The sequence below is a fragment of the Neoarius graeffei genome, chromosome 12 (genome assembly GCF_027579695.1).
Source record: "Neoarius graeffei isolate fNeoGra1 chromosome 12, fNeoGra1.pri, whole genome shotgun sequence".
Classification (NCBI taxonomy): domain Eukaryota; kingdom Metazoa; phylum Chordata; class Actinopteri; order Siluriformes; family Ariidae; genus Neoarius; species Neoarius graeffei.
The window spans coordinates 42,653,629-42,681,420 of record NC_083580.1 but is presented as its reverse complement, the minus strand read 5'-3'; the positions used below and the strand labels follow the sequence as shown (position 1 = coordinate 42,681,420).

The 27,792-nt window shown below is 42.2% G+C and overlaps 1 protein-coding gene across 1 annotated transcript in view; it reads left to right on the top strand.

Moving 5' to 3' along the window:
* Positions 1-20,217, top strand: part of itpkca (inositol-trisphosphate 3-kinase Ca) — a 108,242-nt gene extending 88,025 nt beyond the window's left edge. The window contains exons 3-8 of the mRNA XM_060935912.1: positions 4,451-4,538; positions 10,909-11,122; positions 15,057-15,261; positions 15,362-15,463; positions 15,570-15,641; positions 19,329-20,217. Of these exons, the coding sequence (XP_060791895.1) occupies positions 4,451-4,538; positions 10,909-11,122; positions 15,057-15,261; positions 15,362-15,463; positions 15,570-15,641; positions 19,329-19,535 (888 nt within the window). The 3' untranslated portion in view covers positions 19,536-20,217. The remainder of the gene's footprint in view (positions 1-4,450; positions 4,539-10,908; positions 11,123-15,056; positions 15,262-15,361; positions 15,464-15,569; positions 15,642-19,328) is intronic.
* The last annotated feature ends 7,575 nt before the right edge of the window (positions 20,218-27,792 follow it).

The window sequence follows — 27,792 nt, the reverse complement described above, 5'->3', positions numbered from 1 at the left end:
TCGGAATTAAAAACTGCGTGACACGCTCTTTAGTTTGAGTGTCCTGCGTCACTCGGTATAATCTATCCTTCATAATTGCGAAGTAGGGGAAGGACGGGGTGGCGTTCGGCTGGAGCGTTTGACCATCGATTACTCTCACTTGGTCAAACGCATGTCGCAGAGTCTCGTCTCGTGATTGCTCTAATGGGAAATCCGTGAGGGATTCCCCAATAGAGAGAGGAGGAGCCGGCGGCTCCTCACTCTGACACGGAGATGACGTAGACGGCTCTGCGACAGCTGCTCCCGCCAAAGCGACACTGGGACCTCCCCCTGTTAAATGGCAGGACCCACTCTTTATTAGGCGTGTCATTAAACCCCGAAATCCTGGCCAATCAGTCCCCAAAATTAGAGAGTGGGTAAGGCGGGGATTAACCGCCGCCTTCACTATAAATTTTTCCCCTCTGAAAATAATGTGGACCGACACCAAAGGGTAGCGGTGAACATCCCCGTGCACACACAACACCTTCACCCCTTGTGCTCCCCCCAATGCCTCGTTTTGAACCAGGCTTTGGCGAATTGAGGTCTGATTACAATCAGAATCCACCAACGCCTGATATGTAGCCCCTTGGATACTCACCGGTATGCGATACGCTCCGGCCCAATCGAGGGCGGCCTCTGGCGCGTCGGGGATCCGAACCACCGTGCCCACTTCCATTGTCGTGCACTGCTGTTGAAGGTGGCCCGGCTCCCTGCAGCGCCAGCAAACCGGCTCGGGCTTTCCCTCTGCACCGGTGATCTGGGGCTCACTCACCTGAGGTGGGGGAGAGACAGACACAGAAGGGAGAAACGGGAGGGCACCGCGGGCCGGCTGGGGTGGCGCCGGCCCCTGCCTCCGTGGAGGGGGAATGGGGCGAAGACAGGACACAGGAGGAGGGGGAGAGAGAGAGAAGAGAAGATGCCATCTGCTGTCCTGCCGCCGGGACAGCCGCCAAATGGTCCTCCGCCAGCTCGACTGCCTGATCCAGCGACGCCGGGCGGTGGCACCCGACCCACTCCGCAGTTCCTGCTGGCAAGCGAGCGACGAACTGTTCCAGCGCCACCTGGTCGAGGATTCCTTCGGAGTCGCGGTTGTTGGCCCTCAGCCACCGCCAGCAGGCGTCCCGGAGCTGCTGGCCAAACGCGAACGGCCGGCCGACTTCCTCCAAGCGCAGTGCGCGGAAGCGCTGGCACAGCTGTTCTGGAGTGCGCCCCACGCGCTGGAGGACGGCCCGGCGGAGGTCCGCGTAGGCCAGCTGGCGGTCGGCGGGGAGCTGTAGTGCGGCCAGCTGTGCTTCTCCCGTGAGCAGGGGGAGGAGGCGCGCTGCGCGCTGCTCCATCGGCCACCCCGAGGCTTCGGCGACTTGCTCAAAGACCGTGATGAACGCCTCGGGGTCATCCTGCGGGCCCATCTTGGTGACAGTGAGGGGAGACGGGCCCGCGGTAGGAGCGCTGGTGGACCCCGCCGACGCGAGGAGGTGCCGGAACGCCTGTCGATCTTCTTGTTGGGCCAACACCAGGGCCTTGAACCGCTCTTCTTGCTCCTTTCGGAGGGTGAGTAGCGCCTGGTGCTGGCTTTGCTGGGCCGTGGCGAGGGCGTGGACCAGTTCAGCAAACGGGGAGGACTCCATGGGGCTGTGAGGCTGCTGTGCTCCAGATCCCGGGTTCCGGCACCACTGTGGCAGTTCGGAGCAGGTGGGTGGAGCACAGAGGACGGCAGGACAGAGATCAGGTTCCAATTTAGTATTTATTGTCACACTTTTCAGTATAACCTTTACTCAGACAGACAGACAGACAGACACACACACACACACACAACGGATGTCGGTTCCGGGAAGAGCTTCTCTGCTCTCCCTCCTTATATAGGGCGCGGTCACTGGGAAGACACACAAACAGGTTAATTGCTCTCAGGTGTAGTGATTCTGCCACTCACCTTCCCTGACTCCGCCCTCCTGTCACAGACCGGCGCTTGACCACGCCCCCACTGCCACAAGAACCTTATCCCATCTGTGAAACATGGTGGTGGTACCGTAATATCATGGTTTGGGCCTATTTTGCTGCATTTGGGTCAGGACGGCTTGCCATCATTGATGGAACAATGAATTCTGAATTATACCAGCAAATTCTAAAGGAAAATGTAAGACATCTGTCCATGAACTGGATCTCAAGAGAAGGTGGGTCATGCAGCAAGAAAATGACCCTAAGCACACAAGTCGTTCGACCAAAGAATGGTTAAAGAAGAATAAAATTAATGTATTGGAATGGCCAAGTCAAAGTCCTGACCTTGATCCAATCGAAATGTTGTGGAAGGACCTGAGGTGAGCCGTTCATGTGAGGAAACCCACCAACATCCCAGAGTTGAAGCTGTTCTGTACGGAGGAATGGGCTAAAATTCTTCTAAGCCGGTGTGCAGGACTGATCAACAGTTACAGGAAACGTTTAGTTGCAGTTATTGTTGCACAAGGGGGTCACACCAGATACTGAAAGCAAAGGTTCACGTACTTTTGCCACTCACAGATGTGTAATATTGGATCATTTTCCTCAATAATAAATGACCATGTAGAATATTTTTGTGTCATTTGTTTAACTGGGTTCTCTTTATCTACTTTCAGGACTTAATCTGATGTTTTTAGATCATGTATGCAGAAATTTAAAAATTCTAAAGGGTTCACAAACTTTCAAGCACCACTTTTATTTATTTATATATATATATATATATATATATATATATATATATATATAATCACACATGAAATATTGTCAACAATGACTATTTTTATGCCATGTTTATAATAAGTCTAAGAAAACTAGTAATTAACAATACAACTATTCTTACATAATAGAGTTAAAATTTCGAGTACAAGATTCCAAGTAACTCTGGAACAAAATCTTTTAAAATGACTTGGAACTAGACATGGTAATATCATTTGGGTTTCAGACTAAAATCTGCTGCACTAAGAACTTAGAAAATAAAAGAAAATACAGAGAAGGAGAAACCATTTGAAACCGAAAGAGTGAAAGTGATTATCATGCCGTTACCATGGGAACAGTCTTTTATGAATGTGGAAGTGGACGCTCAGCACTCAGACTCCGGTGTGACTGAGTAAGGGGACAAGTTTTATGTTTCATCTAATTTAGGGAATTTAAAAAAAATTATTTGGCAGTGGGCACAGAGGAAAGTGTCAAGTTTGTCTATGTTTTTCATGCTTGTATAATTAAAAACTCGCGAAGATATTTGTCTAAATACATGACCTACTTGTTCTAAACCTGCCGAGCTTCACCGGAGAAGCTCTCGACCCCAGTGGGTTAAAATACAATGGAAAACCCTCCAAAACAAAACACTTTGTCAGGGTCCAAAACCTGTAGTTGTCTGTTTTCTTTTAACGTTAGTGGTAAACCTTCCCAGCTGATTACAGCGTGGCGTGGTGTCATGCCAGAATGCACTCCTACTTGATGAGAGGCGACTTGTCATCGAGAGCGTCTGCGATCAGCCAATCACAGGCCGTGTTACAACAATGTATTTACCCAGTGTAACATTTGGAAGAAAATTAGAAGTCGATTAGACCCATATCTTTACAATTTTTTGTGGGCCATCCGGTCCGATGCTTTTGAAATACAAATGCGAAAATTACCGGTCAGTGTCCGCCCTGTTAAAATCCAACAGGATTCTCTCAGCTCACTTTTCACCGTGTTTGTGTCACGAGCTAAAAAAAGCTATCAGACTTGCTATTAAATATAAATTTATACCATAAACTCTTCAGCTCAATCCCACATCGTTTATTTTTATTTATTTATTTTTTTTTTAGGGAAAAAAAACCTTATTAATTAAATAAAAACAACAGTCATATCTCAGCATCTGCGATACTAAAACTTTTTTTTTTTTGGATGGGGGGCCACACGCCAGGTGCACACCCCCTTAAATCCGTGCCCGGTATTTCACTCGGTAATCATAGTGATGGCTAAATTAGACTTGCCTGTGGTTTGAAGCCTTTTTTGAAAACCAGGCATCTAACATGTTCCGCTTCTTATTTGCCATTTCTAGCCATGTGGTAGCGTGACTCGCAGTACATGAAACATTGTCAACACCTTGTCAGCCAGTCAGATTGCATCTTAGTTATAGCACACGGCAACACAATGGCTGCCTCTATTTCCTACAGACGTGTTCGTATCTGGCCATTATTTAGTTGAGTAAAACTTGGTTTTACATTGCACGCTGCTCAGTTTTGTACAGATATGTAAACAAAAAAATATTTTTTGTTACTTGGTGAAAAATAGACAGCAGCAAATTCTACTACAGACGACGATTTGCCGCCGCCAACCGACTACTTTTGAGACCTCTGCATTCCATAAATGATGATAACTGGTTAAGAGACAGATTGCTGTTGTATCTAACTGTTTGACCTTGTGTATGTGTTTTGGAAACTGTGCTTCGTAGGAGAAGAATAAAAACATGGTGAACTGGTCTCCTATGGTGGTGCCTTTAAAGAAGCGCTCTCCCTGGGTCCAGGTGGTTGGCCATGCAGGTTTGTGTTCAGCTGCATTATTTTTGCTTTGCTGCATCTTTTCCATTGTTCCATTTAGGGTTGCTCCAGTTACCAGGAATTTACTCTTACCGGTAAATTTTAAATGGTACGGTATCATTTCACAAATTTTGGAAGTTAACATTACTGCATTTTACTGTGTTTTTTTTTTTTTTTTTTTTAACTACACACAACTTCAAAATGTGCCTTTAAGAATTTGCAGTTTTGCTTGCCCTTTAAGACAGCAGCTTGTGGTCGTGGTGCAAGTCTAACACTAACAGTGACCATGCTACACCACTTCAAGTTATCTGACCAAATTTGGGAAGACGCTATGGATTCGGCAACTGCTGAATGAATTAGTGGCATTAGATTGCTGAAACTTGTCAGGAAACAAGGCTCTCTGAGCAAGCTATGGCAATATTTTGCTTTTAGGGCAAGTGATAGTGGAGAGATGGTGTTCTCTTCTAGTCTTGGTAACGCAACTTCAAAGCTCTGCGAGCATTGGTCTGGCATAGATATTAAGCCCAACCGTTTCCCAAAGCGCGTGGTTGACCCGCCTCCCTGAAATGCCTCAGTTTGCTACTGGTCGAAGCCAGAAAAGGCTGTGACGAAGCTTAAACCAATCACATCACTCTTTCCTCTGACGTATGTGACGCGACGATAGGATTCTCGCTGAGCCCCATTGATTTGGCTACCAGCGGGGCTAACTGGTAGATTAAACTCTTACCGAAGCCGGTCGGGAGCAAGGCGAAAACGTCCTTCCTTTCAATAAATACCTCCAGGGCTGCTCTTTGCTCCGTTTTCAGTGAGAACTTCCCGTTGAATGCTTTCAATACAGCATCTACTGCTGTGTCAAAGGTTTGCCGCTGCTCCATGTTCGTAATGTTTCTAGTGAATGAAGCGCTTCCGGCATAGATTCTGTAAACAATCTATGGCTTCCGGTCGCAGTTCTACTACGTCACTGCCTTGAACACGCCTCTACCCAGGGCCGTTGGAGATGCTCAAAGTTGATTGGCTCCCGATTTTTCGGGAGCTTGGAAGAGCTGGAGATAGCGTGCCTTGCCAGACTAAGTTCGCAACAGCCCCCCATGTTGCGTCACACTTAGGATGGGCGGGCCCAGGCTAGTTCCCTTCTACACCTGTGTACAAACGGTATTTTAAGTCATGTTTGGCGGGACAAGGCAATGCATCTAACCTGATGAAACATTTGATGTACGTGTATCCCAATTTGTACATAGAATACCAGGAATGGATGGTGTACGTGATCACATAAATAAATTGAAAATAAGATTGTCTAAATGATAGATATCGAACTTTGTCCACGGTTAGCTTGTTCACAATATTTCCCGTCATGAATCTAGCCTGCTTGTAGTGCGAGTTTAGTCACATTACACGGGGCTAACTGACAGCCAGCCACTGTGATGATGCCGCTAAGGCTGCCATTTGTCTTCTGAGGTTATAGCCACATGAATACATTTTAGTTTTAAAATGCATCACTTTTTGATACATTTACGCATTCTGTCCATAGTACTCCAGTGTTATTCAGGCCTAAAACGCATAATTTTGGGAATGCTGCTGGCCCTTTGTTTGAAAACTAGACATTTGGAAATGGCCCATGTTCACTTCCTGAGTGGGTAGAGCTGGGCGGTATGACCAAAAATTGATATCACGGTATTTTTTTAAATTATCACGGTATTTGACGTTTTTTTTTTTTTTTGTGGATGTTTACGTGTTAACCCCAATTCCTGATCGTTTAGAGAATAATTAATGCAGTAAATTGATGTAGAATTACCAGTCTGTTATTAACCCTGGTTTGAATGGTCCCACAAAATGTTGCTGTTCACAAAGAATTGAGCACCGGGCACTCATAGTTGTAATGAGGTGCAGAAATCAGAATGCATGACCCAGACAGTTGCAGTCAAAATACATAATTCTTTATTGTGCAACTTGAAAACATCATTTAAAGCTGACTGCAATGTAAGAGATGTGTCCCATGTGACTGCAAAGTGAAGACTTCTTAAACAACCACACCTTCTTAAACAAGTTGCATCCATACAGACTTTTCTTCAAATTGAGGTGTGTAGGCCTACACACATTTAAACAAATAATAAAAGTTAACAAAAAGTATGCAACTTGCATAAGTAATAGTATTGCTCGAATCCAGGAGCAGTGCACTGTATTCAAATATCAAAAACATAAGTGCAACTTGGCTGGCAGGCTTATTCTGTACTATAGAAACAATGCACACATTTAAACAAATAATAAAAAGTTAACTTAAAGGCCATGGTGCAGTCTAAGTAAGTAACACCACATTCAAGTATCAAAACTGTAACAGAAAGTGCAACTGAGCTTGCAGGCTTATCCTGTAGCATAGAAATAATACACACATTTCCACTGTACGGACAAGCTCCATAAATTAGGCATTTCAGCCATCACAAATTTTGAGCAAGGAAGACCAGACGGTCCACAGCATCTGGTTTGAGTGCAGCTCTATGGCATGTGACGATATTGCCACCAGTGCTGAACACTCTCTCGGATGGAGCACTTGTGGCAGGTATGCATAAATACCGTTGAGCTAGTTTTGCAACACGGGGAAAGTTTGCCTTATGGCATCTCCACCACTGCAAAGGATCAGCATCACTGTCAACCTCTGTGGTGTGCAAGTAGGCTCTCAGCTCCATCCTGATGCTTTCCTCGGGGGTTAGGGTTACTGTGCTGCAGCCCATGCTGCCAGCAAACTGCTTTTTGAAGAAGCTGGACAAGGACTTCTTTCTCTTCTCTTCAGGTGGACCAACATGCCCTTCTGCAATAGCTGCTGCAGCACCAGAAGGCCCTGTGAGAGGGTCTTGTTGTTGATCCTCGAATGACTTGATTTCTTCCACTGCTCTGCAAATGATGTCTTCCACATTTTCTTTCTTTGAGTAGTTGGTTCTGAATCGTGGATCAAGGAAAGATGTGATATCGAGCAGGTCATGTGTGTGTGGATCTGAGTATTTCTCGTTCAAGTAGGCTAGAATGTTTCTCTTCACATCCTTGACCAACTGAGTGTCCCCCTCTTCCTCAGCAAGAATGGTATTGTTGAACAGATGAAGTACTGGCTTTACGTACGACACGCTGACATAGTGCTCTCCAGATAAGGCATCTGTGAAGTCCTGGAGTGGGCTCAACACCTGAGAGACAGACAGACAGAGAGAGAGAGACAGAGAGAGAGAGAGAGAGAGAGAGAGAGAGATTAGAAGGGAAAGATTAGATTAGAGGGAAAGATTATTTTCATAACAGTAAACTTAAAGAAGTGCATCCACAGATTATAAATGGAATAGGAAAAAAGCTTAGTTAAAATTAGAAAGAATAACAACCACACACACCTTGTTGACAGCCTCCAGGGCCTCCACATCTTGCCACCTGAGGATCAAATTCCTTGTTTTCCTGTCAGCCGTTAGAACCTGACTGATGGCTCTCTCCTGATCCAGTACTCTTTGTATCATCATTTGGCGTGATCCCCACCTGGTGGGCGTCTCTGTTGTGAGCTGGTGTTTTGGAAGACCCAGTTCCTCCTGTACGATGGCCAGGTCCCTCCTTTTTTTCCAGGAGTATGAAAAGGCTGCCACAATTTTTTTGCAGACTCCAACTGCGCGCTGTATATGGTCATCTTTCATAGCTCTCTCTGTAAAAATGGCACAAAACAAACGATTTTATTATTATTATTATTAGTAGTAGTAGTAGTAGTAGGCCTAGTAGTAGAAATAGTAGTATAACAGATTCATTATTATTATTATTATTATTATTACAACAGATTCATTAATGTTCAACTTAATAAGATAACTAGTGCTTACCAATGGCAATGTGAAGTCTGTGACTGAAGCACTGGAGTCTTGTCCAACTATTCAGCTCCACAGCCTTTACGATGTTGGCTCCACTGTCTGTTGTAATCGCCACTAATCTGTGCTCCAACAGCCCCCACGAATCAAGTGCCTCTTGCAAGCCTGCTGCTAGTATCTCGCCAGTGTGATCATCAGGGAAAAAGCCCGTTTGCAGACAATGACTTTGCAACATCCAGTCGTCACTTATAAAGTGAACAGTCAAACTAAGATATGGCTCCATGGTGCAACTAGACCATAAATCAGTTGTTGCTGAGAAGTGGCTAACGTTAGCCAAGTCTGCTTCTATCTTGGCTCTGTGCTTTTGGTACAGGTCAGGAATTGCTGTTCGGCTGAAATAATTTCGGCTTGGTAAAACATATCTGGGTTCCAGCGTTTTAATCATCTCCCGGAAGCCATATTTCTCAACAGTACTAAGCGGTACCATGTCTTTGGCTAAGTGGAGTGTGATTGAGTTGGTAATATCATTCCACCGTTTGCTTTTCTTGTCGTAGACGGTCCCTTTAGCAAACGCGCCTACCAGGGACGTCTGTGTAGTGCTTTGTGCTGCAGTGCCAACGTTACGCAGAGACTGGGGAGAAGATGCAGATTTTACTTTCATGCAATCTTCGTAGTCCAGGATATGATTGTGGCGGAGGTGGTGAAGCAAATTGCTTGTGTTGCCTCCTGCGGCTAAAACATTAGCTCGACAACACTTACAGATGATGTGTTTTTGATCCGCGTCAGATTTTTTAAAACCGAAGTATTTCCAAGCAACAGACACTGCTCCTTTTTTCGGAATGAGTTCTGTGTCTGTGTCATTTTCTCCGTCCATGCTCACCGCGGCTCAAATCGCTGTCCTACCACCTATCGTCTCTGCCACCACCACCACCACTCTCATGCAGAGTTAGCTTGTTTGGTGTAACACTGCAAAACAGCCCCCCGCTCAATCTACCGCTGTGCGACGTTCCGCTGCTCTGTGTTCCCGACATATGCGCACACACCGGTATGGCGGTAAATGAAAAATTCATATCATAAAAATAACAATTACCAGTAAAGCGGTGCAAACGGTATACCGCCCAGCCCTATGAGTGGGTCTTATCAGTCACGACATATCCTTCCCTGATTTGTCACATCCGGTCACGTGAGCTTTTCCCTGAAGAAAGTAAACAGAATCAGGTGTTTATACTGACACGCGCATGCTCCTTATACGTGATATGGTCATAGTACGCTATGTTGCTATGCTATCCCGTTTGTTCATGACCATGTTTTGATTATTGCATTTTTATATATATATATATATATATATATATATATATATATATATATATATATGCTTTATTCTGAACAGTAAAGAATCAGTGTGTGTTTTCAGGCTGTTAATATGGATGGAGATGATTAATGATACAGAGCTAAAGTGCTCATCTGGACAGAGATCATTTTCGTTTTAAAGTGCTGTTTTAAAACGAAAATGTATCATGTGACCCCATAGCAATGGTAACTATGCCGCCATGATAGAGGGCATGCTTGTAGTGCTTCGTTCAGCCGAGTTAATTGTTATTGGTCGGTCGGTATAGGAAGGTTTTGCTGTGTTTTTGGATGTGCAAATCGTTCTGAATGAAACAGACATCAGGGTGTTTTTATTTATTTATTTATTTATTTAGTAATTTACCAAAAGTAATTCATCAGTATGTGCTGATTGCACTCAGATCAGCATCAGGTGTTTCCCATAACAAGTGTGCGTACACAACACGCTCCAGATGCAAATGCACTTTTTAATATTTATTTTATTTATTTGGAATTCTTACCTTCATGGAAATGAAATGAGCATACCATAGGGTTTTTGATCTCTCTGTTCAACACCAAGTCCCTCTGAATGTGTGCCCCCCCAATGTTTAGAAATTTGTCTGTTTGTATTTATTTATTTATTTTTGGTAAATTGAAAAAAATCTGATGTCTTTGTTTCATTCAAAATGATTTGCACATCCAAAAACACAGCAAAACCTTCCTATACTGATCAATAACAACTAACTCGTTGAATGAAGCACTACAAGCTGCCTCCTGTCATGGTGGCGTAGTTACTGTTGCTATGGGGCCATGTGACAGTGCAAAGCCTCAATTTAGAATTCTGAGGCAATATAAATAATTTTAGTCAGATGTTTGCAAAATTGGCCTACTTATAAATTCTTTTTTCTACGTCTGTCACCCACAGACAGACAGACAAGCAGGAACTCAATGTTTTCACTCATTTAATGCAGTGCTTTTACAATAAAACTTTTGACATTTATTAATTTCATCGGTTTGTATGAATGTGTGTTTGTTTGTTTATTTATTGCATTGGTACTGAACTAGTACCGTTACCGTTCTACCATGCCAGGTACCATAACGAATTCACAATTTTGGTACCGAACGAATTCTAGTTCCATTTAAAAAAAAAAAATTAAGCACAAAGCATGACTGACATTTATTCTTCTTTCAGTGAAATTGTGTTTTCCTGCTTTTGTTTGGTTTCACAGGTAATTTTCAGACAGGCAGTGATGGGAAGCTACTGAAGAAGTACTGTGCGAGCGAGCAGCAGTGTCTTCAGCGGCTCATGGATGATGTACTGCGGCCCTTTGTGCCGGCATATCATGGTGTGACTCAGCGAGATGAGCAGGACTACAACCTCATGGACAACTTGCTCTCTTACTTTGACTTGCCCTGCATTATGGACTGCAAAATGGGAAGCCGGTGAGCTCCTGCTTTCTTTGACCTGCTGAGAATGTTGACTGAAAATCTACACCAATGTTCTTGAAGGTCACTACTGTGGAAGCAAAAAGTTACATCAAAATTTGAATTAAAAATTATTAAAAGCCATTGAATTCTTAATGATGAAAATTAAAGACCAGTGAATTCATAATTCTGAAATATACAGTATTAGGTCAAAAACCATGCATCATCTTTGTTTGTTTGTTTTTATTTTTAATTAACCTCCTTAAATTTCAAATTAGTTTTAGTTTAGTGTTTTAGAGATTCAAGTATCTAATATTAAAATGTTTTTTAGTGTTGACAAATTCAGGTCATATAATTCAGTTACAGGGTATCCTATAATTTCCGATATGCAAAATCTGTATTGAGTTAGCTCATTTCAGTGGTCAGATTCAGCCTGTCAGATTCAGGTTCAACATCCAGGCTACTCAAGATTAGGCAAAGGCAATCAGGCCTAGCGCCTGTTGTACTATTTGCATCCTCTCCCGCTAAATGCCTCCTTCTCTCATGAGTGTGTGCGCCTGTGATACTATATTATGTTGGCAAAAGTATGTGGACACCTGAGCATCAAACCAATATGTGCATGTTGAACATCCCTTTCTAGATTTGGTTCCCTTTTGCTGCTAGAATAAACTCCACTCTTCTGGAAAGACTTTTTCCAGTAGATGTTGGAGCATGTTTGTGGGGATTTGTGCTCATTCAGCCACAAGAGCATTAGTGAGTTCTAGGTGTGTAACTACATATTGTACGATGATGAATCATGAGACAAATTTTATGATGATTTGTATCAATGAAATACAAAATGATTTGCAATTATTAGGCTGTGTTAGTTTTTCCTAGCTGTAATTATGTTGCTTAAAAAGCAGAGGGCTGTTAAATAACACAAAATGGTGGGAATGTATGTGACTTAACCCTTGGCAGAAATAACACGGCTCTAATGCTGCGAAAACACCTGCACGCACAAAAAAAAAAAACCACAGATCCAAAATGGGAAAGGCCTATTGTGCGATTGACTGTACAAATAGATTCAACAAGAAATTGGAGCTCTTTTTACACACGGATGAAAACTATACAAGAGGTGAAAATTGGAGGTAGAAGTAAATGTTCATAAAGTTTATTAGGAAAAGGCCTAGTTATTAACTTTTTTTTAAATAAATGAATATTTTAGTTAATAAACTAATATTTTACTTTAATATTTACAATAAATGTGGGCAAATACTTACTGTTGGTTTTAAGAAAATGAAACTTTTTTTTAACAAAATGAATAAGTTGATAAAGAATAGGAAAATAAATGTTGTTGCTTTTATTTTATTTATTTATTTTTTATACATTTAAAAAAAAAATATTTAATTGGATGAATAGTTGCAGCCAGAGTGACTTCAGGCACTGATGACTGAAGGCCTGGGGTGCAGTCAGTATTCCAGTTTATCACATTTAGTGAGGTTGAGGTCAGGGCTCTGTGCATGCCACATAACTCCTTCCAAACCAACCTTGTCAAACCATGTCTATGATGATTGCTTTGTACAAAGGGGCATTGTCATGCTGGAACAGCTGTGGGTTTCAACCCCTTGGTTCCAAACAGACAAATAAGTATAATCCATGGAGGCCCTATCTCACAACTTGCAAGATTTAAAAGATCTGCTACTAATGTCTTGGTGTCAGATACCACAGCACACCTTCAGAGGTCCTGTGGAGTCCATGCTTCAACTGGTCAGAGCTGTTTTGGTGGCACAAGGCAGGTGGCTTTAAGGTTATGGCTGATCGATGTACCAGCATCATAGATTTGAATCCATATTAAAGAGAGGCTGGTGAGGGAATGGCTGTTTATAGCAGCTGTAATGTACTAACCCTATTTCCATAAGTTGGGGTATTTTCCAAAGTGCAACGAAAACAAAAATTTGTGATTTTGTTAATTCATGTGAACCTTCATTTAACTGATACAAGTACAACGAAAAGATTTTCAATAGTTTTACTGACTAACTTAATTATATTTTGTAAATATAAATGAAATTTGATGCCTGCAAAACACACGGGGGGGGAGTTGGGACAGAGGCATTATTGCCATTGTATTACATCACTTTTCCTTTTAATAAGACTTTTTTTTTCATCTCATCTCCTCTAGCCGCTTTATCCTGTTCTACAGGGTCGCAGGCAAGCTGGAGCCTATCCCAGCTGACTACGGGCGAAAGGCGGGGTACACCCTGGACAAGTCGCCAGGTCATCACAGGGCTGACACATAGACACAGACAACCATTCACATTCACACCTACGGTCAATTTAGAGTCACCAGTTAACCTAACCTGCATGTCTTTGGACTGTGGGGGAAACCGGAGGAAACCCACGCGGACATGGGGAGAACATGCAAACTCCACACAGAAAGGCCCTCGCCGGCCACGGGGCTCGAACCCGGACCTTCTTGCTGTGAGGCGACAGCGCTAACCACTACACCACCGTGCCGCCCGTATGGGAAGTGTGGATACTAATTATTGCCATTTTTCAATTGGAATTTTTGTCCATTCTTGCTTGATACAAGACTTCAGCTGCTCAACAGTCCGTGGTTGCCGTTGTCTGATTCTTCTCTTCATGATGTACCATATACTCTCAATAGGAGACCAATCTGGACTGGCAGCAGGCCAGTTAAGCCCGCCTGTGCGCACGCACACTGTCTGTGAAGCAACGTTGTTGTAGCCTATGCAGAATGAGACTTGGCATTGTCCTGCTGGAAAACAAAACAAAACATGGACTTCCCGGGAAGAGACATTGCCTTGATGAATGTCTCTCTAAAATCCCAATATACACCTCAGCATCAATGATGCCTTCTCACACACGCCTCTCACCTATGCTGTGGGCACTGATGTCCCTCCATACCATCACAGATGCTGGCTTCTGTACTTTTCTCTGATAAAACAGGATGGTCATGTTCACGTTTGGTACGGAGAACTCGGCATCTGGTTTTCCCGAAAACAAACTGAAATGTGGACTCCTCTAACTACAGCACACTCCTCTCAAATGGACCACTGTCTTTTGGTCTATTTGAGATGAGTTCAGGCCCAGAGAAATCAGTGGTGTTTCTGCATAGAATTGATGAATGGCTTCCTCCTTGTGTAATACAGTTTCAGGTTGCATTTCTGGATGCAGTAGTGGACTGCATTAAATTGACAACGGTTTTCCGAAGCACTCCCGAGCCCATGTGGCTATATTTGTCACATTAGCATAACTGTTTCTCAGGCAGTGCTGCCTGAGGGCTCGAAGGTCACACACATTCAACAGTGGTTTCTGACCTTGCCTTTACGCACTGAGATGGCTCCGAATTCCCTGAATCTTTTCACAATGTTATGTATTGTAGATTTTGAAGGACCTAAAATCTTGCATTGAGAAATGTTCTTTTTGAATTTGCTAACAATTCTGTCTCAAATTTTGGCACAAAAGAGTGAGTCATGACCCATCCTTACTTGCAAAGCCTGAGCCTTTGGTGCGTGCTCCTTTTCATACCTAATCATGTTACCAGTTAACCTGCTTATTGTGGAATCTTCCAAAGTGGAGTTACTTGAATATTCTGTGAACTTTTCCAGTCTTATTCTTGTCTCTGTGCCAACTATTTTTATTTAAATATATAGTGTGTTGCCAGCATCAAATTCTAACTTGGTTTCTATTTATAAAATACAATTAAGTTGGTTTGTAAAACTATTCTCAGTTAAATAAAGGTTCATGTGAAATGAATAAATCAGATTTTTGTTTTTATTGTATTTTGGAAAATATCCCAACTTTTCTGGAAATGGGGTTAGTAAATGACAGGAAGTAACTTGTATTGTAGATGTTCCAGAAAATTAAACGTAACTATTAGACTTAGAAAATGTAGAATACATCATTATTTTAATCAATTAAGTTGTAATTGTTGAGTTTCATATCTGATCAGGACCTACTTGGAGGAGGAACTGAAGAAAGCACGGAAGAATCCACAGCCTCGTAAAGACATGTATGAGAAAATGGTGGCGGTGGACCCTGAGGCTCCAACTCCAGAGGAAAAAGTCCAGCAAGCAGTACTTAAAACCAGATACATGCAGTGGAGAGAGACGCTCAGCTCCACAGCTACACTGGGCTTCCGCATCGAGGGCATCAAGGTGATTTGTGCAGTTAAAGATGTTGATGAATATTGTATTGGTGCTGGTAGGTAACTGCACTGTGAGCTGTGTTTTTCAGTTTTCTCATGTCTGTGTGCAGAAATCAGATGGTACCTGTAACACCAATTTTAAAAGGACAAAGTATAAAGAGGAGGTGATGCAGGCGCTGGACGACTTTGTTGACCACAATGTCTCCCTGCTGGTATGTGAAGAATTTTTTCTGTTTTTGTTCTGAGTTGAAAAGCATCACAGTCTTTGTGGTGATGGTTCTTTGCTGTGTTTATGACATGATGCCTCTCCAATTTCAGCGAAATTACCAACAGAGATTAAAGGACCTGCGGTTGGTGCTTGAGAAATCCGAATTCTTTAAAACACATGAGGTAAAAACATGCTGATATGATTTTATAAAAGTATGGTATAGTATCAAGGTAAAGGCAACTATTAGGGAACATTTTATCAATGTCTTTTTTTTTTTTTTTTGCTTGAGCTTTGGATTTTGCATGTGTATCTGTGTGTCAAATTGTTTTCAAACTACTAAAGGGACCCCCCCCCAATTCAATTAATTAATAATTAATTAATGAAATTAATTAAAGTAGATTTGACCATTAGGGACGGTGATGCACACTTGTGTTGATACTGCCACATCAGCATTAGTGATGTATTTAGTTTATTGCTCTTTCTAGTAAAATGGTTATTACTTCTAAGAACCATTGATCTCTGATGTAATTAATTCTTCTTTATTCAGTTACTTTTTTTTTCAATAGTCATTCATTTTTCAGTATTTATTTCAACACTGATCATGAACACTACAAAAAATTCAAGCGGAATACAAGCAAATATCTAATTACTAGTTATGAGATTTATACACTACCGTTCAAAAGTTTGGGGTCACTTTGAAATTTCCTTATTTTTGAAAGAAAAGCACTGTTCTTTTCAATGAAGATCACTTTAAACTAATCAGAAATACACTCTATACATTGCTAATGTGGTAAATGACTATTCTAGCTAAATTCTACTAAATGTCTGGTTTTTGGTGCAATATCTCCATAGGTGTATAGAGGCCCATTTCCAGCAACTATCACTCCAGTGTTCTAATGGTACAATGTGTTTGCTCATTGCCTCAGAAGGCTAATGGATGATTAGAAAACCCTTGTACAATCATGTTAGCACAGCTGAAAACAGTTGAGCTCTTTAGAGAAGCTATAAAACTGACCTTCCTTTGAGCAGATTGAGTTTCTGGAGCATCACATTTGTGGGGTCAATTAAATGCTCAAAATGGCCAGAAAAATGTCTTGACTATATTTTCTATTCATTTTACAACTTATGGTGGTAAATAAAAGTGTGACTTTTCACGGAAAACACAAAATTGTCTGGGTGACCCCAAACTTTTGAACGGTAGTGTATTTGCTTCTTTCTGGAAATAAATCCTGGTGTATTTAACACTTTCTAATGTTGCAATTCCTTCTCATGACACTGAAAAGATGTTTAGGGCCTGAGGACACCAAATGAAGTGTTTCAGATGTTATTTTGTCCCATTCTTCCTGCAAACAGAGCTTAAGGTGTGCAACAGTACGGGGTCGTCATTGTCACTTTTTTTGTTTGTTTGTTTGTTTGTTTGTTTGAAAATTCGCCACACACTTTTTTTTTTTTTTTGAGGAGAGGGGGAACAGACACCCTCTTCTGCAGTCACGCCTTTGTAATGTGTGCAGAATGTGGTTTTGCATTGTCTTGTTGAAATATCCCTGGGAAAGATGTCATCTTGAAGGCAGCATATGTTGCTCCAAAATCTCAATGAACTTTTTTGCATTAATGCTGCCATCACAGAAATGGAACTTACCTTTGCTAAGGGCACAGACACAACCCCATATCGCGACAGACCCTGACTTTTGGACTTTGTTGCTGGATGGTCCTTTTCCGTCTTTGATCTGGAGCACACAACATCTGTTTCTTACAAAAAAAAAAAGGACCTGGAATACTGATTTGTCTGACCACGATACACATCACCACTGTCTTATGGTCCATTCCAGATGCCTCTGAGCCCAGAGACATCAATGGCACTTCTGGGCACAATTAACATAAGGCTTCCTTTTTGCACAGTAAAATTTTAACTGGCATTTGTGGATGTAACTTCGTATTGTAGTGCTTGATAAAGATTTGCCAAAGTAATTCTGATCCCATGTGGTTATATCAGCTATAGGATGAATGACTGATCTTGAAGCATTGCCATCTGAGGGATCGGTGATCACAGGTGTTCAGCTTAAGTTTGTGCCCTTTCCCTTTACGCACCGAAATTCCTTTAGGTTCCTTGAATTGTTTTAATGATGATGTGCACTGTTGAGGGTGAAATATCTAAATCTGTTCCTATCTTTCTTTGAGGAACATTGCTTTTAAACATTTCAATTATTTTCTCACCCATTTGTCAACAAACTGAAGATCCTCAGCCCATCTTTATTCCTCAAAAACTAGGCTTTTCCTGGATGCTAATTTTGTACCAAATCGTGATTACATTCAACTGTTGACATCTGTTTCAAATTGGATAATTATTTATTTAATTTTTACCTCTGTATTAAATATACAACACATTTTTTTGGAATGTGTTGTATATTTACAAATGAAATGAAGCTGACCAGACAAAACATGAAATATATTCATACTGTCTGCAATGAAATACAAGTCAAAGTAAATTTAGAAATTGCTGGGGTTTTTTGTTTGTTTGTTTTTTTTTTACCTTTTTTTTCTTTTTTTCCCTTCGCATTTTTCCATACTGTCCCAACTTTTTCTGATTAGGGGTTCAGGAAAAATGTGATTTATATTAAAGATATTTTTACTTGCTAAGATGCTATCTATTACAGTTGCTCGTCCTGTCACAGTGACAAAATGACTTTTGTATGGACTGGTTTGTCTATACTTGAGAGAGATTTTTTTTTTATATAAAAGGTACAAATTGTGTTGAAAAATCCAGGATGTTGAATCTGAGTAAATAAGTCATCTTGGGAAGCATTAGGCATTGGCTCACAAACTAGAAACTAGTTAAGTCTATATCAGTGTGTTGATAATCAGAACATGCTTTCCCCCAACTACAGAATAACAAACTTAAGTCTGTATATTAGTCATATTATACCACATAGTTTGGCTTTCACCATCAAATACATTATTTTGAAATTCAGTTTCAATAGTAGGCGCTATTATTGGGCATATCAGACGCTCGCTGGCCATGCTGTGAAAAATTGTGCATACAGACTCTCATCTGAGTTTCCAAATCTGTCATTGCTTAACTCTTGAATGCTTTCTATTATGAATACTATCATTTAAAAAGCTTATTTCTGCTTTCCAAAGAAATTTATCTCGTTAAGATCTGTTTGATACTTTGGGAGTAATAAGAGGTTGAAGTTGGTACAACAGAGTAAAAACTCTGCTCGCATGACGTCAGGAAACTGCTGGTGCTTTTTGAGTCACGGGAAAGCGTTCAGGCTCTCTCCGTGCAAGCTGGAGCCTATCCCAGCTGACTACCGGTATGGGTACTATGAGGCATGGTACACCCTGGACAAGTCGCCAGGTCATCGCAGGGCTGACACATAGAGACGAACAACCATTCACACTCGCATTCACATCTACGGTCAACTTAGAGCCACCAATTAGTCTAACATGCATGTCTTCGGACTGTGGGGGAAACCGGAGCACCTGGAGGAAACCCACGCAGATATGGGGAAAACATGCAAACTCCACACAGAAAGGCCCTGTCAGTCACTGGGCTCAAACCCAGAAACTTCTTGCTGTGAGGTGACAGTGCTAACCACTACATCACTGTGCTGCCCATTTTGGACAATGTTATCCTAATACATGTCATTTTTTTTAAAAATTAAGCCTTTTTTAAATCTTTGATTTGGTAATATCTCAAGAACGGATAAACATTTTAATTCTGTAAAAAGTATGTTCTTTAGCATTCAATTCTGAATTCAATGAGAGCAGTTTCAAGCAATTTGGGTTGAATTTGAATTGTTACCTGATATGCCTACTATTATGTTTGATTCTCCAGTTAACCAGTTGACTTGTGTCTTTGGCTGAAGGTGGTGGGAAGCTCGCTGCTGTTTGTTCATGACCACAGTGGCCGTGCTGGCGTGTGGATGATCGACTTTGGGAAGACCGTGTCCATGCCACCTCTTCTCATGCTGGACCACCGCAGCCCGTGGTTGGAGGGAAACCGGGAGGATGGCTACCTCTGGGGCTTGGACAATTTCATTGACATTTTTACTGACATGCTGTCTGTGCAGTGAGAATTAATGCATTTTATATATTTGAAGTAAACGCCTGTAAATGTAACAGTGTAAATAGATTTTTATTTAATTTTTTTTTAATATGGTGTAGTTTATATTTCAGGGATTGGTGTTTAGTTGAATGATGGAACCATTAACAACTTTTTAGTGTCAGATATAAAAGAATTTGTACTGTTAACTTTTTCGCATTATTTTTCAACCAAAGTAAATCAAGGATGCTTGTTAAACCGGTGCACCGATTTATGAAAATCTGGATTTATTTAGATGTTTGTGAATGTGTTGTGTTTTGTTTATGCAGGCTTGTAGTGGTTTTTGAGCTTGCATCTCAAACCCTGGCCTATGTTGTTCCTAGGTATATCTCCACATTCCTAGGTGATTTTTACTTGCAAAAAAAGATCCATCAAAAGGACTAGAGAACTGTATATACAGCAGTGTCTGGATATTTCACTCAGTGATCTTGCAGTTTTGGGCCTTACATGGAACTATGTAACTGTCTTGTGTCCTTTAATTAATATATATAATATACACAAGCATGCATACATAGTATGTATGTAATGTGTTTTGTTTCCTATTGTGGGCTTGATCATAATTCTGTGGGTTCCTGATACCACTGCAAGCTGCTGTGCTGTAATTTTATGGTGTTGATTTTATGGTCAACACAATAAATGTTAACTGGTGTTGATATGAGTGTTTTATTTTTGAGTATTTTTATATATTCTTAATCGCAAGGTTATTAACTTGCAAGCTCCAGTGACTTTAGATATAAAAGCTGACTATAAAAGTGTGAGATGCCCCTCCACAATGTTCCCCATACTCTAAATATAATCAATCATCAAAAACTTGCTTCTTTAGTTCTGCATTGGAGCTACAATGCTAATATTTACATTTATCCATCTCCAGTGTGACTTGCAGGAGTACCCTGTAGTCTGTATCAAAAACGCATCCTCATGCTAGTTCACTAGGTCAGGGACTAAGAATAACATCAATTTAAAAAAAAGTTAGTTAGTACATGCTGCAAATGTAAGTGCTTGGAGAAGTAATTAAAGTCTATCTTGCCCAAAATCACCAGTCACAGGGTTCGAATGCACAGTGAGGATGTCATAAATACAGCCCCAATTCCCAAAAAGTGGATACACTGTGTAGAAATAAAAAACAGAATGCAATAATTTTACAAATCCTAAAAGCCTTATATTTCATTGAAAATAGTACAAAGACATATCAAATGTTGAAACTGAGAAACTTGATTGCTTTTCGAAAAATATATGCTCATTTTGAATTTGGTGCCAGAAACACATTTCAAAACAGTTGGGACAGGGGCAACAAAAGACTGGGAAATTTGGGTAATGTTAAAAGAAATAATTGGGTTGATTGGCAACAGGTCAGTAACATGATTGGGTATAAAAAGAGTAGCGTTGTGGTCAAGACTGCTTAAACCAAGACCAGGACTTTAAGGGATTGAGATCAAGGCAGGGTGAGACCAAGTCGAAACCAGAGCCAGACCTGTGTATGTGTTTGTGTGTGTCAGAAGTGGGGTGGGTGGCGTGCAGGCAGCCATTAACAGAAAGAAAATATTCAAGTTAGGACAGAGTCAGGTTATTGGTTGCATTTGAAGCAGGAAACTTTACATCCAATCACAGTAACGCTGTTAACAAATAACTCAATCAGAGGCAACTTGATGAAATCCCTGCAGTTGTGGTCTTGAAATAAAATCCCGAATCCTCTATGACCAAGAAAATACGAAGTAAAAATGCAGTTGCTTCTAAGACAAGACCGAGACCTTCAAAAAGTGGTCTTGAGACCGGGCTTGAGCAGTACAACACTTAAAAAAACAAAACAGTATCTCAGAGAGGCTGGGACTCTCAGAAGTAAAGATGGAGAGGGGTTCACCACTCTGTAAAAGACTGCACAGACAAATGGTGCAAAAATGTAAGAATAATGTTCCATAATGTAAAATTGCAAAGAATTTGGGGATCACATCTATGGTACATAATATAGAAGATTCAGAGAATCTGGACAAATATTTGTGTTCAAGTGACAAGGCCAAAAAAAACAATATTGTATGCCTGTGATCTTTGGTCCTTGAAGCAAGACTGCATTAAAAACAGACAGAATTCTGGAGTGGAAATCACTGTATGAGCTCAGGAACACTTCCAAAAACCATCTGTAAACACAGTTCCTCACTGCATCCACGAATGCAAGTTAAAGCCATATATAAACAATATCCAGAAACACCTCCACCTTCTCTGGGCCCGAGCTCATTTATGATGGACTGAGGAGAAGTGGAAAACTGTCCTGTGGTCTGACGAATCAAAATTTGAAATTCTTTTTAAAAATCGTGGATACCGATAAAGTGTCAGATAAAGAGAGAGATCATCAGCACATAGTTCAAAAGCCAGCCTCTCCAATGGTATGGGGGAGCATTAATGTACCAGTACATGGCATGGGTAGCATGCATATCTGGGAAGGCACCTTTAATGTTGAATTATATAAAGTTTTTAGAGCAAGATGCTGCCATCCAAACAACATCTTTTTCATGGAAGGCCCTGCTTATTTCAAGAAGACAGTGCCAAACCACAGTCTGCACATATTACAACTGCATGGCTCCATAGTAAAAGAGTCCAGGTGCTAAACTGGTTTGCCTGCAGTCCAGACCTGTCTCCCATTGAAAACATTTGAAGCATTATGAAGTGCAAAATATGACAAAGGAGACCCCGAAGTGTTAAGCAGCTGAAATTATATATCAGGCAAGAATGGATGAATTCACTTATAAAACTACAGCAATTGGTCTCCTCAGTGCCCAAACATTTAGAGTGTTAAAAGAAAAGGTGATGCAACATAGTGGTAAGCATGTCCCTGTCCCAAAGTTTTTGAAACATCTTGCTGGCATCAAATTAAAAATGCTCATATATTTTTCAAAAACCATAAAATATTCTCAGTTTCAACATTTGATATGTTGTCTTTGTACTATTTTCAATGACATATTGGGTTTCCATGATTTTCAAATCATCACGTTCTACTTTTATTTATGTTTTACACAGCATCCCAACTTTTTTGGAATTGGGGCTGTAGAAGTTCTGCCAGAACTATACTACTGCCCAGGGTGTTCAATGTTAGGACACACTCATTATCATCAGAACCTACAACATAGGTTCAATTCAGTTTAATTCAGCTTTGGTTGTATAGGATTTTTTTAAATTCACATGAATCAGCTTTTCATAAATCTGGATGTAAATTTATCTTTAGATTCCTAATGAACAAGCAAGAGGTGATGGTGGAAAAGAAAATCTTCCAGAGGTGACATAAGGAGTAAACACTGAGAGTCAAAAGGGAACCCACCCTCTTCAGCTAACACTGGATTATAAATCAGTGCAATATACAGTAGGTGACTGTAGGTGTGCAATTATGATGAAGTGTATCAGCTGCTCTCTACCCCGAGAAAGTGGCTACCACTGAACAGATGATGTGTGGGTGGGAGTTTATTTTCAGTACAACACTGACATGGTAGTATGTATAGCATTGGCACGAGTATTGCAGTTTTTGAACACCATTGGGTCACTACTGCAAAAAATTAAAAAAAAATAAATAAACTACTCCATTGATCAGAAATCACTGAAAATGATGAAGGCTGGACGGCACGGTGGTGTAGTGGTTAGCACTGTTGCCTCACAGCAAGAAGGTCCGGGTTTGAGCCCCATGGCCAGCGAGGGCCTTTCTGTGCGGAGTTTGCATGTTCTCCCCGTGTCTGCGTTGGTTTCCTCCGGGTGCTCCGGTTTCCCCCACGGTCCAAAGACATGCAGATTAGGTTAACTGGTGACTCTAAATTGACCGTGAGTGTGAATGGTTGTCTGTGTCTATGTGTCGGCCTGGCGACTTGTCCAGGGTGTAACCCGCCTTTTGCCCGTAGTCAGATGGGATAGGCTCCAGCTTGCCCGCAACCCTGTAGAACAGCATAAAGTGGCTAGAGATAATGAGATGAGATGAGATGATGAAGGCTAGAGAACTATTAAAATACATTGTGCATGAAAACAAATGAACCACAGTCTATAACAGTACACTTAAAGGGTAGGAGGATGTAATAAAGTGCAGTAAGGCAGTGTTTAAAACATTATAGAAATCTACTCATAGGAGCACCTCACATGCTATTAGTCACTGAAAATAAAACACTACCCAAATATCTGCTCAGCAGTAGTCTCTTTTCACTGATAGACTGTGAGGATATAACTGAATTAATACATTATTTGGAACAAACAGATAATTAAATTTTATTTGTATAGTGCTTTTAATAATAGACATTTTCACAGTGTTACAGAGATGTAGATTTAGATCCCCAATGAACTAGTCAGAGGTGACAGTGGCAAGGAAAAACTCCTTAAGACCATTAGGAAGAAACTTTGAAAGGAACCACACTCCTAGATGGTACTGAAGAGTGGGATTATAAATCATTACTTTTTCACAATTGTATACTGTAACGTCAAACAGTAGAGTGTGTTGAAAAGATGTTCAGTATGAGCATAAGGATCTTTATTTTTAAAGCAGAGGATTTTAGGTGGTGTAGTGGTTAGCGCTGTCGCCTCACAGCAAGAAGGTCCGGATTCACTTGTCCAGGGTTGCCTTTCGCCCGTAGTCAGCTGGGATAGGCTCCAGCTTGCCTGCGACCCTGTAGAAGGATAAAGCGGCTAGAGATAATGAGATGAGATGAGATGAGATGAGATGAACTAGTCAGAGGTGACAGTGGCAAGGAAAAACTCCTTAAGACCATTAGGAAGAAACTTTGAAAGGAACCACACTCCTAGATGGTACTGAAGAGTGGGATTATAAATCATTACTTTTTCACAATTGTATACTGTAACGTCAAACAGTAGAGTGTGTTGAAAAGATGTTCAGTATGAGCATAAGGATCTTTATTTTTAAAGCAGAGGATTTTAGGTGGTGTAGTGGTTAGCGCTGTCGCCTCACAGCAAGAAGGTCCGGATTCACTTGTCCAGGGTTGCCTTTCGCCCGTAGTCAGCTGGGATAGGCTCCAGCTTGCCTGCGACCCTGTAGAATAGGATAAAAGCGGCTAGAGATAATGAGATGAGATGAGGATTTTAGGTAGGGCGGCACGGTGGTGTAGTGGTTAGCGCTGTCGCCTCACAGCAAGAAGGTCCGGGTTCAAGCCCCATGGCCAGCGAGGGCCTTTCTGTGCAGAGTTTGCATGTCCTCCCCGTGTCCGCGTGGGTTTCCTCCAGGTGCTCCGGTTTCCCTCACAGTCCAAGGACATGCAGGTTAGGTTAACTGGTGACTCTAAATTGACCGTGAGTGTGAATGATTGTCTGTGTCTATGTGTTAGCCCTGTGATGACCTGGCGACTTGTCCAGGGTGTACCCCGCCTGGCTCCAGCTTGCCTGCGACCCTGTAGAACAGGATAAAGCAGCTAGAGATAATGAGATGAGGATTTTAGGTACAGTATGCAAGAGAAATTATCCACTCAAGAATGGGTGACATGGGGACATCTTTAAAGTATCCATACATCTGAGGCACCATCAGTCACGGGTGACCATGGTCTGTTCCTGGAGTAGTGGCTAATTGTCGGCGCTGGTGCAGCTCCCGTTATGGCTGTACAGGCTGATACAGGACAAACATACTCTGCCACAGTTACCTCACTTAAGAAGAAAAAAGAAGAAACCTTTATTATTCATCATATGCACACTTCAAGCACAGTGAAATTCATCCTCTGCATTTAACCCATCTGAAGCAGTGAACACATGCACACACTCAGAGCAGTGGGCAGCCACACCAAAGTGCCCAGGGAGCAGTCAGGGGTCAGGTACCTTGTTCAAGGGCACCTCAGCCCAAGGCTGCCCCATGTCAACCTAACTGCATGTTTTTGGATTGTGGGGGAAACCGGAGCACCCAGAGGAAACCCACGCAGACATGGGGAGAACATGCAAACTCCACACAGAAAGGCCCTCACCGGCAGCTAGGTTCGAACCTGGAACCTTCTTGCTGTGAGGCAACCGTCCTAACCACTACACCACCGTGCCGCCCTTGTAGAGAGGGTCAGTAGGTACAGTTTGTTTGTTCTTTCAGCATTCTCTTTTGACTTCTGCCTCAAGCCGGAGTCTCTTCTCGCCCCTCCGTAGACAGCGGTTGAATTCTTGTGTCCAGCGGCAACGATCCTGGGCAAGGCTTTCCCATCCATCAATGTCCAGATCGAGGGCCTTCATGTCTCTTTTACAGACATCCCTGAATCAGAGCTGGGGGCAGCCTTGAGCTCTCTTGCCTGTTGCAAGCTCTCCATACAGTAAGTCCTTGGGGATCCTGCCATCCTGCAGACGTGCCCTAGCCATCGAAGGCGATGTTGGCACAGCAGAGTGTAGATGCTGGGTATGGCAGCACGCCTGAAGACCTTGTTGTTTGTTATATGGTTGGACCATTTGATACCCAGAATCCACTTTAGGCTGCGCATGTGGAAGGTGTTTAGCCTCCTTTCTTGCCTGGAGTACAGGGTCCATGACTTGCTGCCGTAAAGGAGAGCACTGAGGACACAAGCTCTGTAGACAGACGTCTTTGTTTTCAGGGTCAGCTTGGCGTTGTTCCAGACCCATTTCGTGAGCCTGGCAAATGTTGAAGCTGCTCGGCCAATCCGTCTACTGACTTCGGAGTCCATTGAGAGATTGTCAGTTGCTGTTGAACCAAGATACGTGAACTCCTTCACCACGTCCAACTGATAATTACTTATAGCGATGGTTGGTGGGGCTTTCAGTATCCTGACCCATGTGTGCGCTTTCTTTAGGCTGATTGTCAGTTTAAAGTCTTTGCAGGCTTGGGAGAAACAGTTAAGGAGGTTCTGAAGATGCTCCTCCTTGTGAGCTGCTAGGGCGGCATCATTTGCAAATAAGATGTCTCTGATAAGAACCTTTCGGATCTTGGTCATTGCTTTCAGTGTAGACAAACTGTAGAGTTTTCCATCTGATCTGGTGTGGAGGTAGATTCCTTCAGTTGATGTTCTAAAGGCCTGCTTTAGCATGACTGCAAAGTAGATGCCAAAGAGGGCGGGAGCAAGTACGCACCCCTGCTTGACTCTACTCATGACGTCCAATGTGGTTGATGTTGATCCATCGAACTGGACTACTCCTTTCATGCCTGTATGGAAAGACTGGATCACCTTCAGTAGCTTTCCTGGACATCCAATCCTTTCAAGGACTTTGAATAGACCGTCGCAGCTCACAAGGTCGAAAGCCTTAGTCAGGTCTATGAAAGCTATGTAGAGCAGTTGCTTCTGCTCTCTACATTTCTCTTGGATTTGTCTTAGGGAAAAGATCATGTCGATTGTGGAGCGTTCTGACCTGAATCCACATTGTGATTCTGGGTACACTCTGTCGGCTAGCATTGGGAATCTGTTTAGAACTATGCAGGCGAAAACTTTCCCGACAATACTCAGCAGGGAGATCCCCTGGTAGTTATTGCAGTCACTGTGGTCTCCTTTGTTTGTGTACAGGGTGACAATGTTACAGTCACGCATGTCCTGAGGAACTTCACCCTCCTCCCAGCACTGACAGAGGAGTACATGGAGGTGTTTAAGGAGTGGTCCTTTTGTACTTTTTATGACTTCTGCTGGGATTCTGTCCAGCCCTGGTGCTTTTCCTGTGGGCAGTCTGTCGATGGCTTTACTAAGGTCTTCTAGACTAGGCATCTCATCGAGCTCCTCCATCACAGGCAAGCGCTCCACTGCTTCTAATGTGGTGTCTGAGATGGTGCTTTCCTGGCTGTAAAGATCTGAGTAATGCTCCACCCACCTCTCCATTTGCTTGCTCTTATCTGTGATAGTTTCGCCAGTGGTTGCTCTAAGTGGGGCTATTTTAGTAAATGTTGGTCCAACAGCCTTCTTTATACTGTTTTAGATGCTCCTTAAGTTTCCCATGTCTGCTGCCAACTTGATGCTTTTGCAAAGTTGTATTCAATAGTTGTTGGCGCATCTTCTGACCGTGCACTGCACTTTGCTCCTAGCTGTTCTAAGAGCTTGCAGCATCAACTGTGTTGGCTCTCGTTTATATTCCAATAGTGCAGCACGCTTTTGTTCAATTACGGTGTTGAGAACTGAAGCATTTGCCTCAAACCAGTCCTGAGTATGCCCCTGTTTCCTGCCAAAACACAGAGAATGCTGTTCTATGGATTGTGTCTCTAAGATGGTCCCATCTCTGTGTTGAGTTCCCCTCAAGGGGCTTTGCTTGCAGGGCATCTTCCAGGCTCCCAGCAAGTGTCACTACCGTCTCTG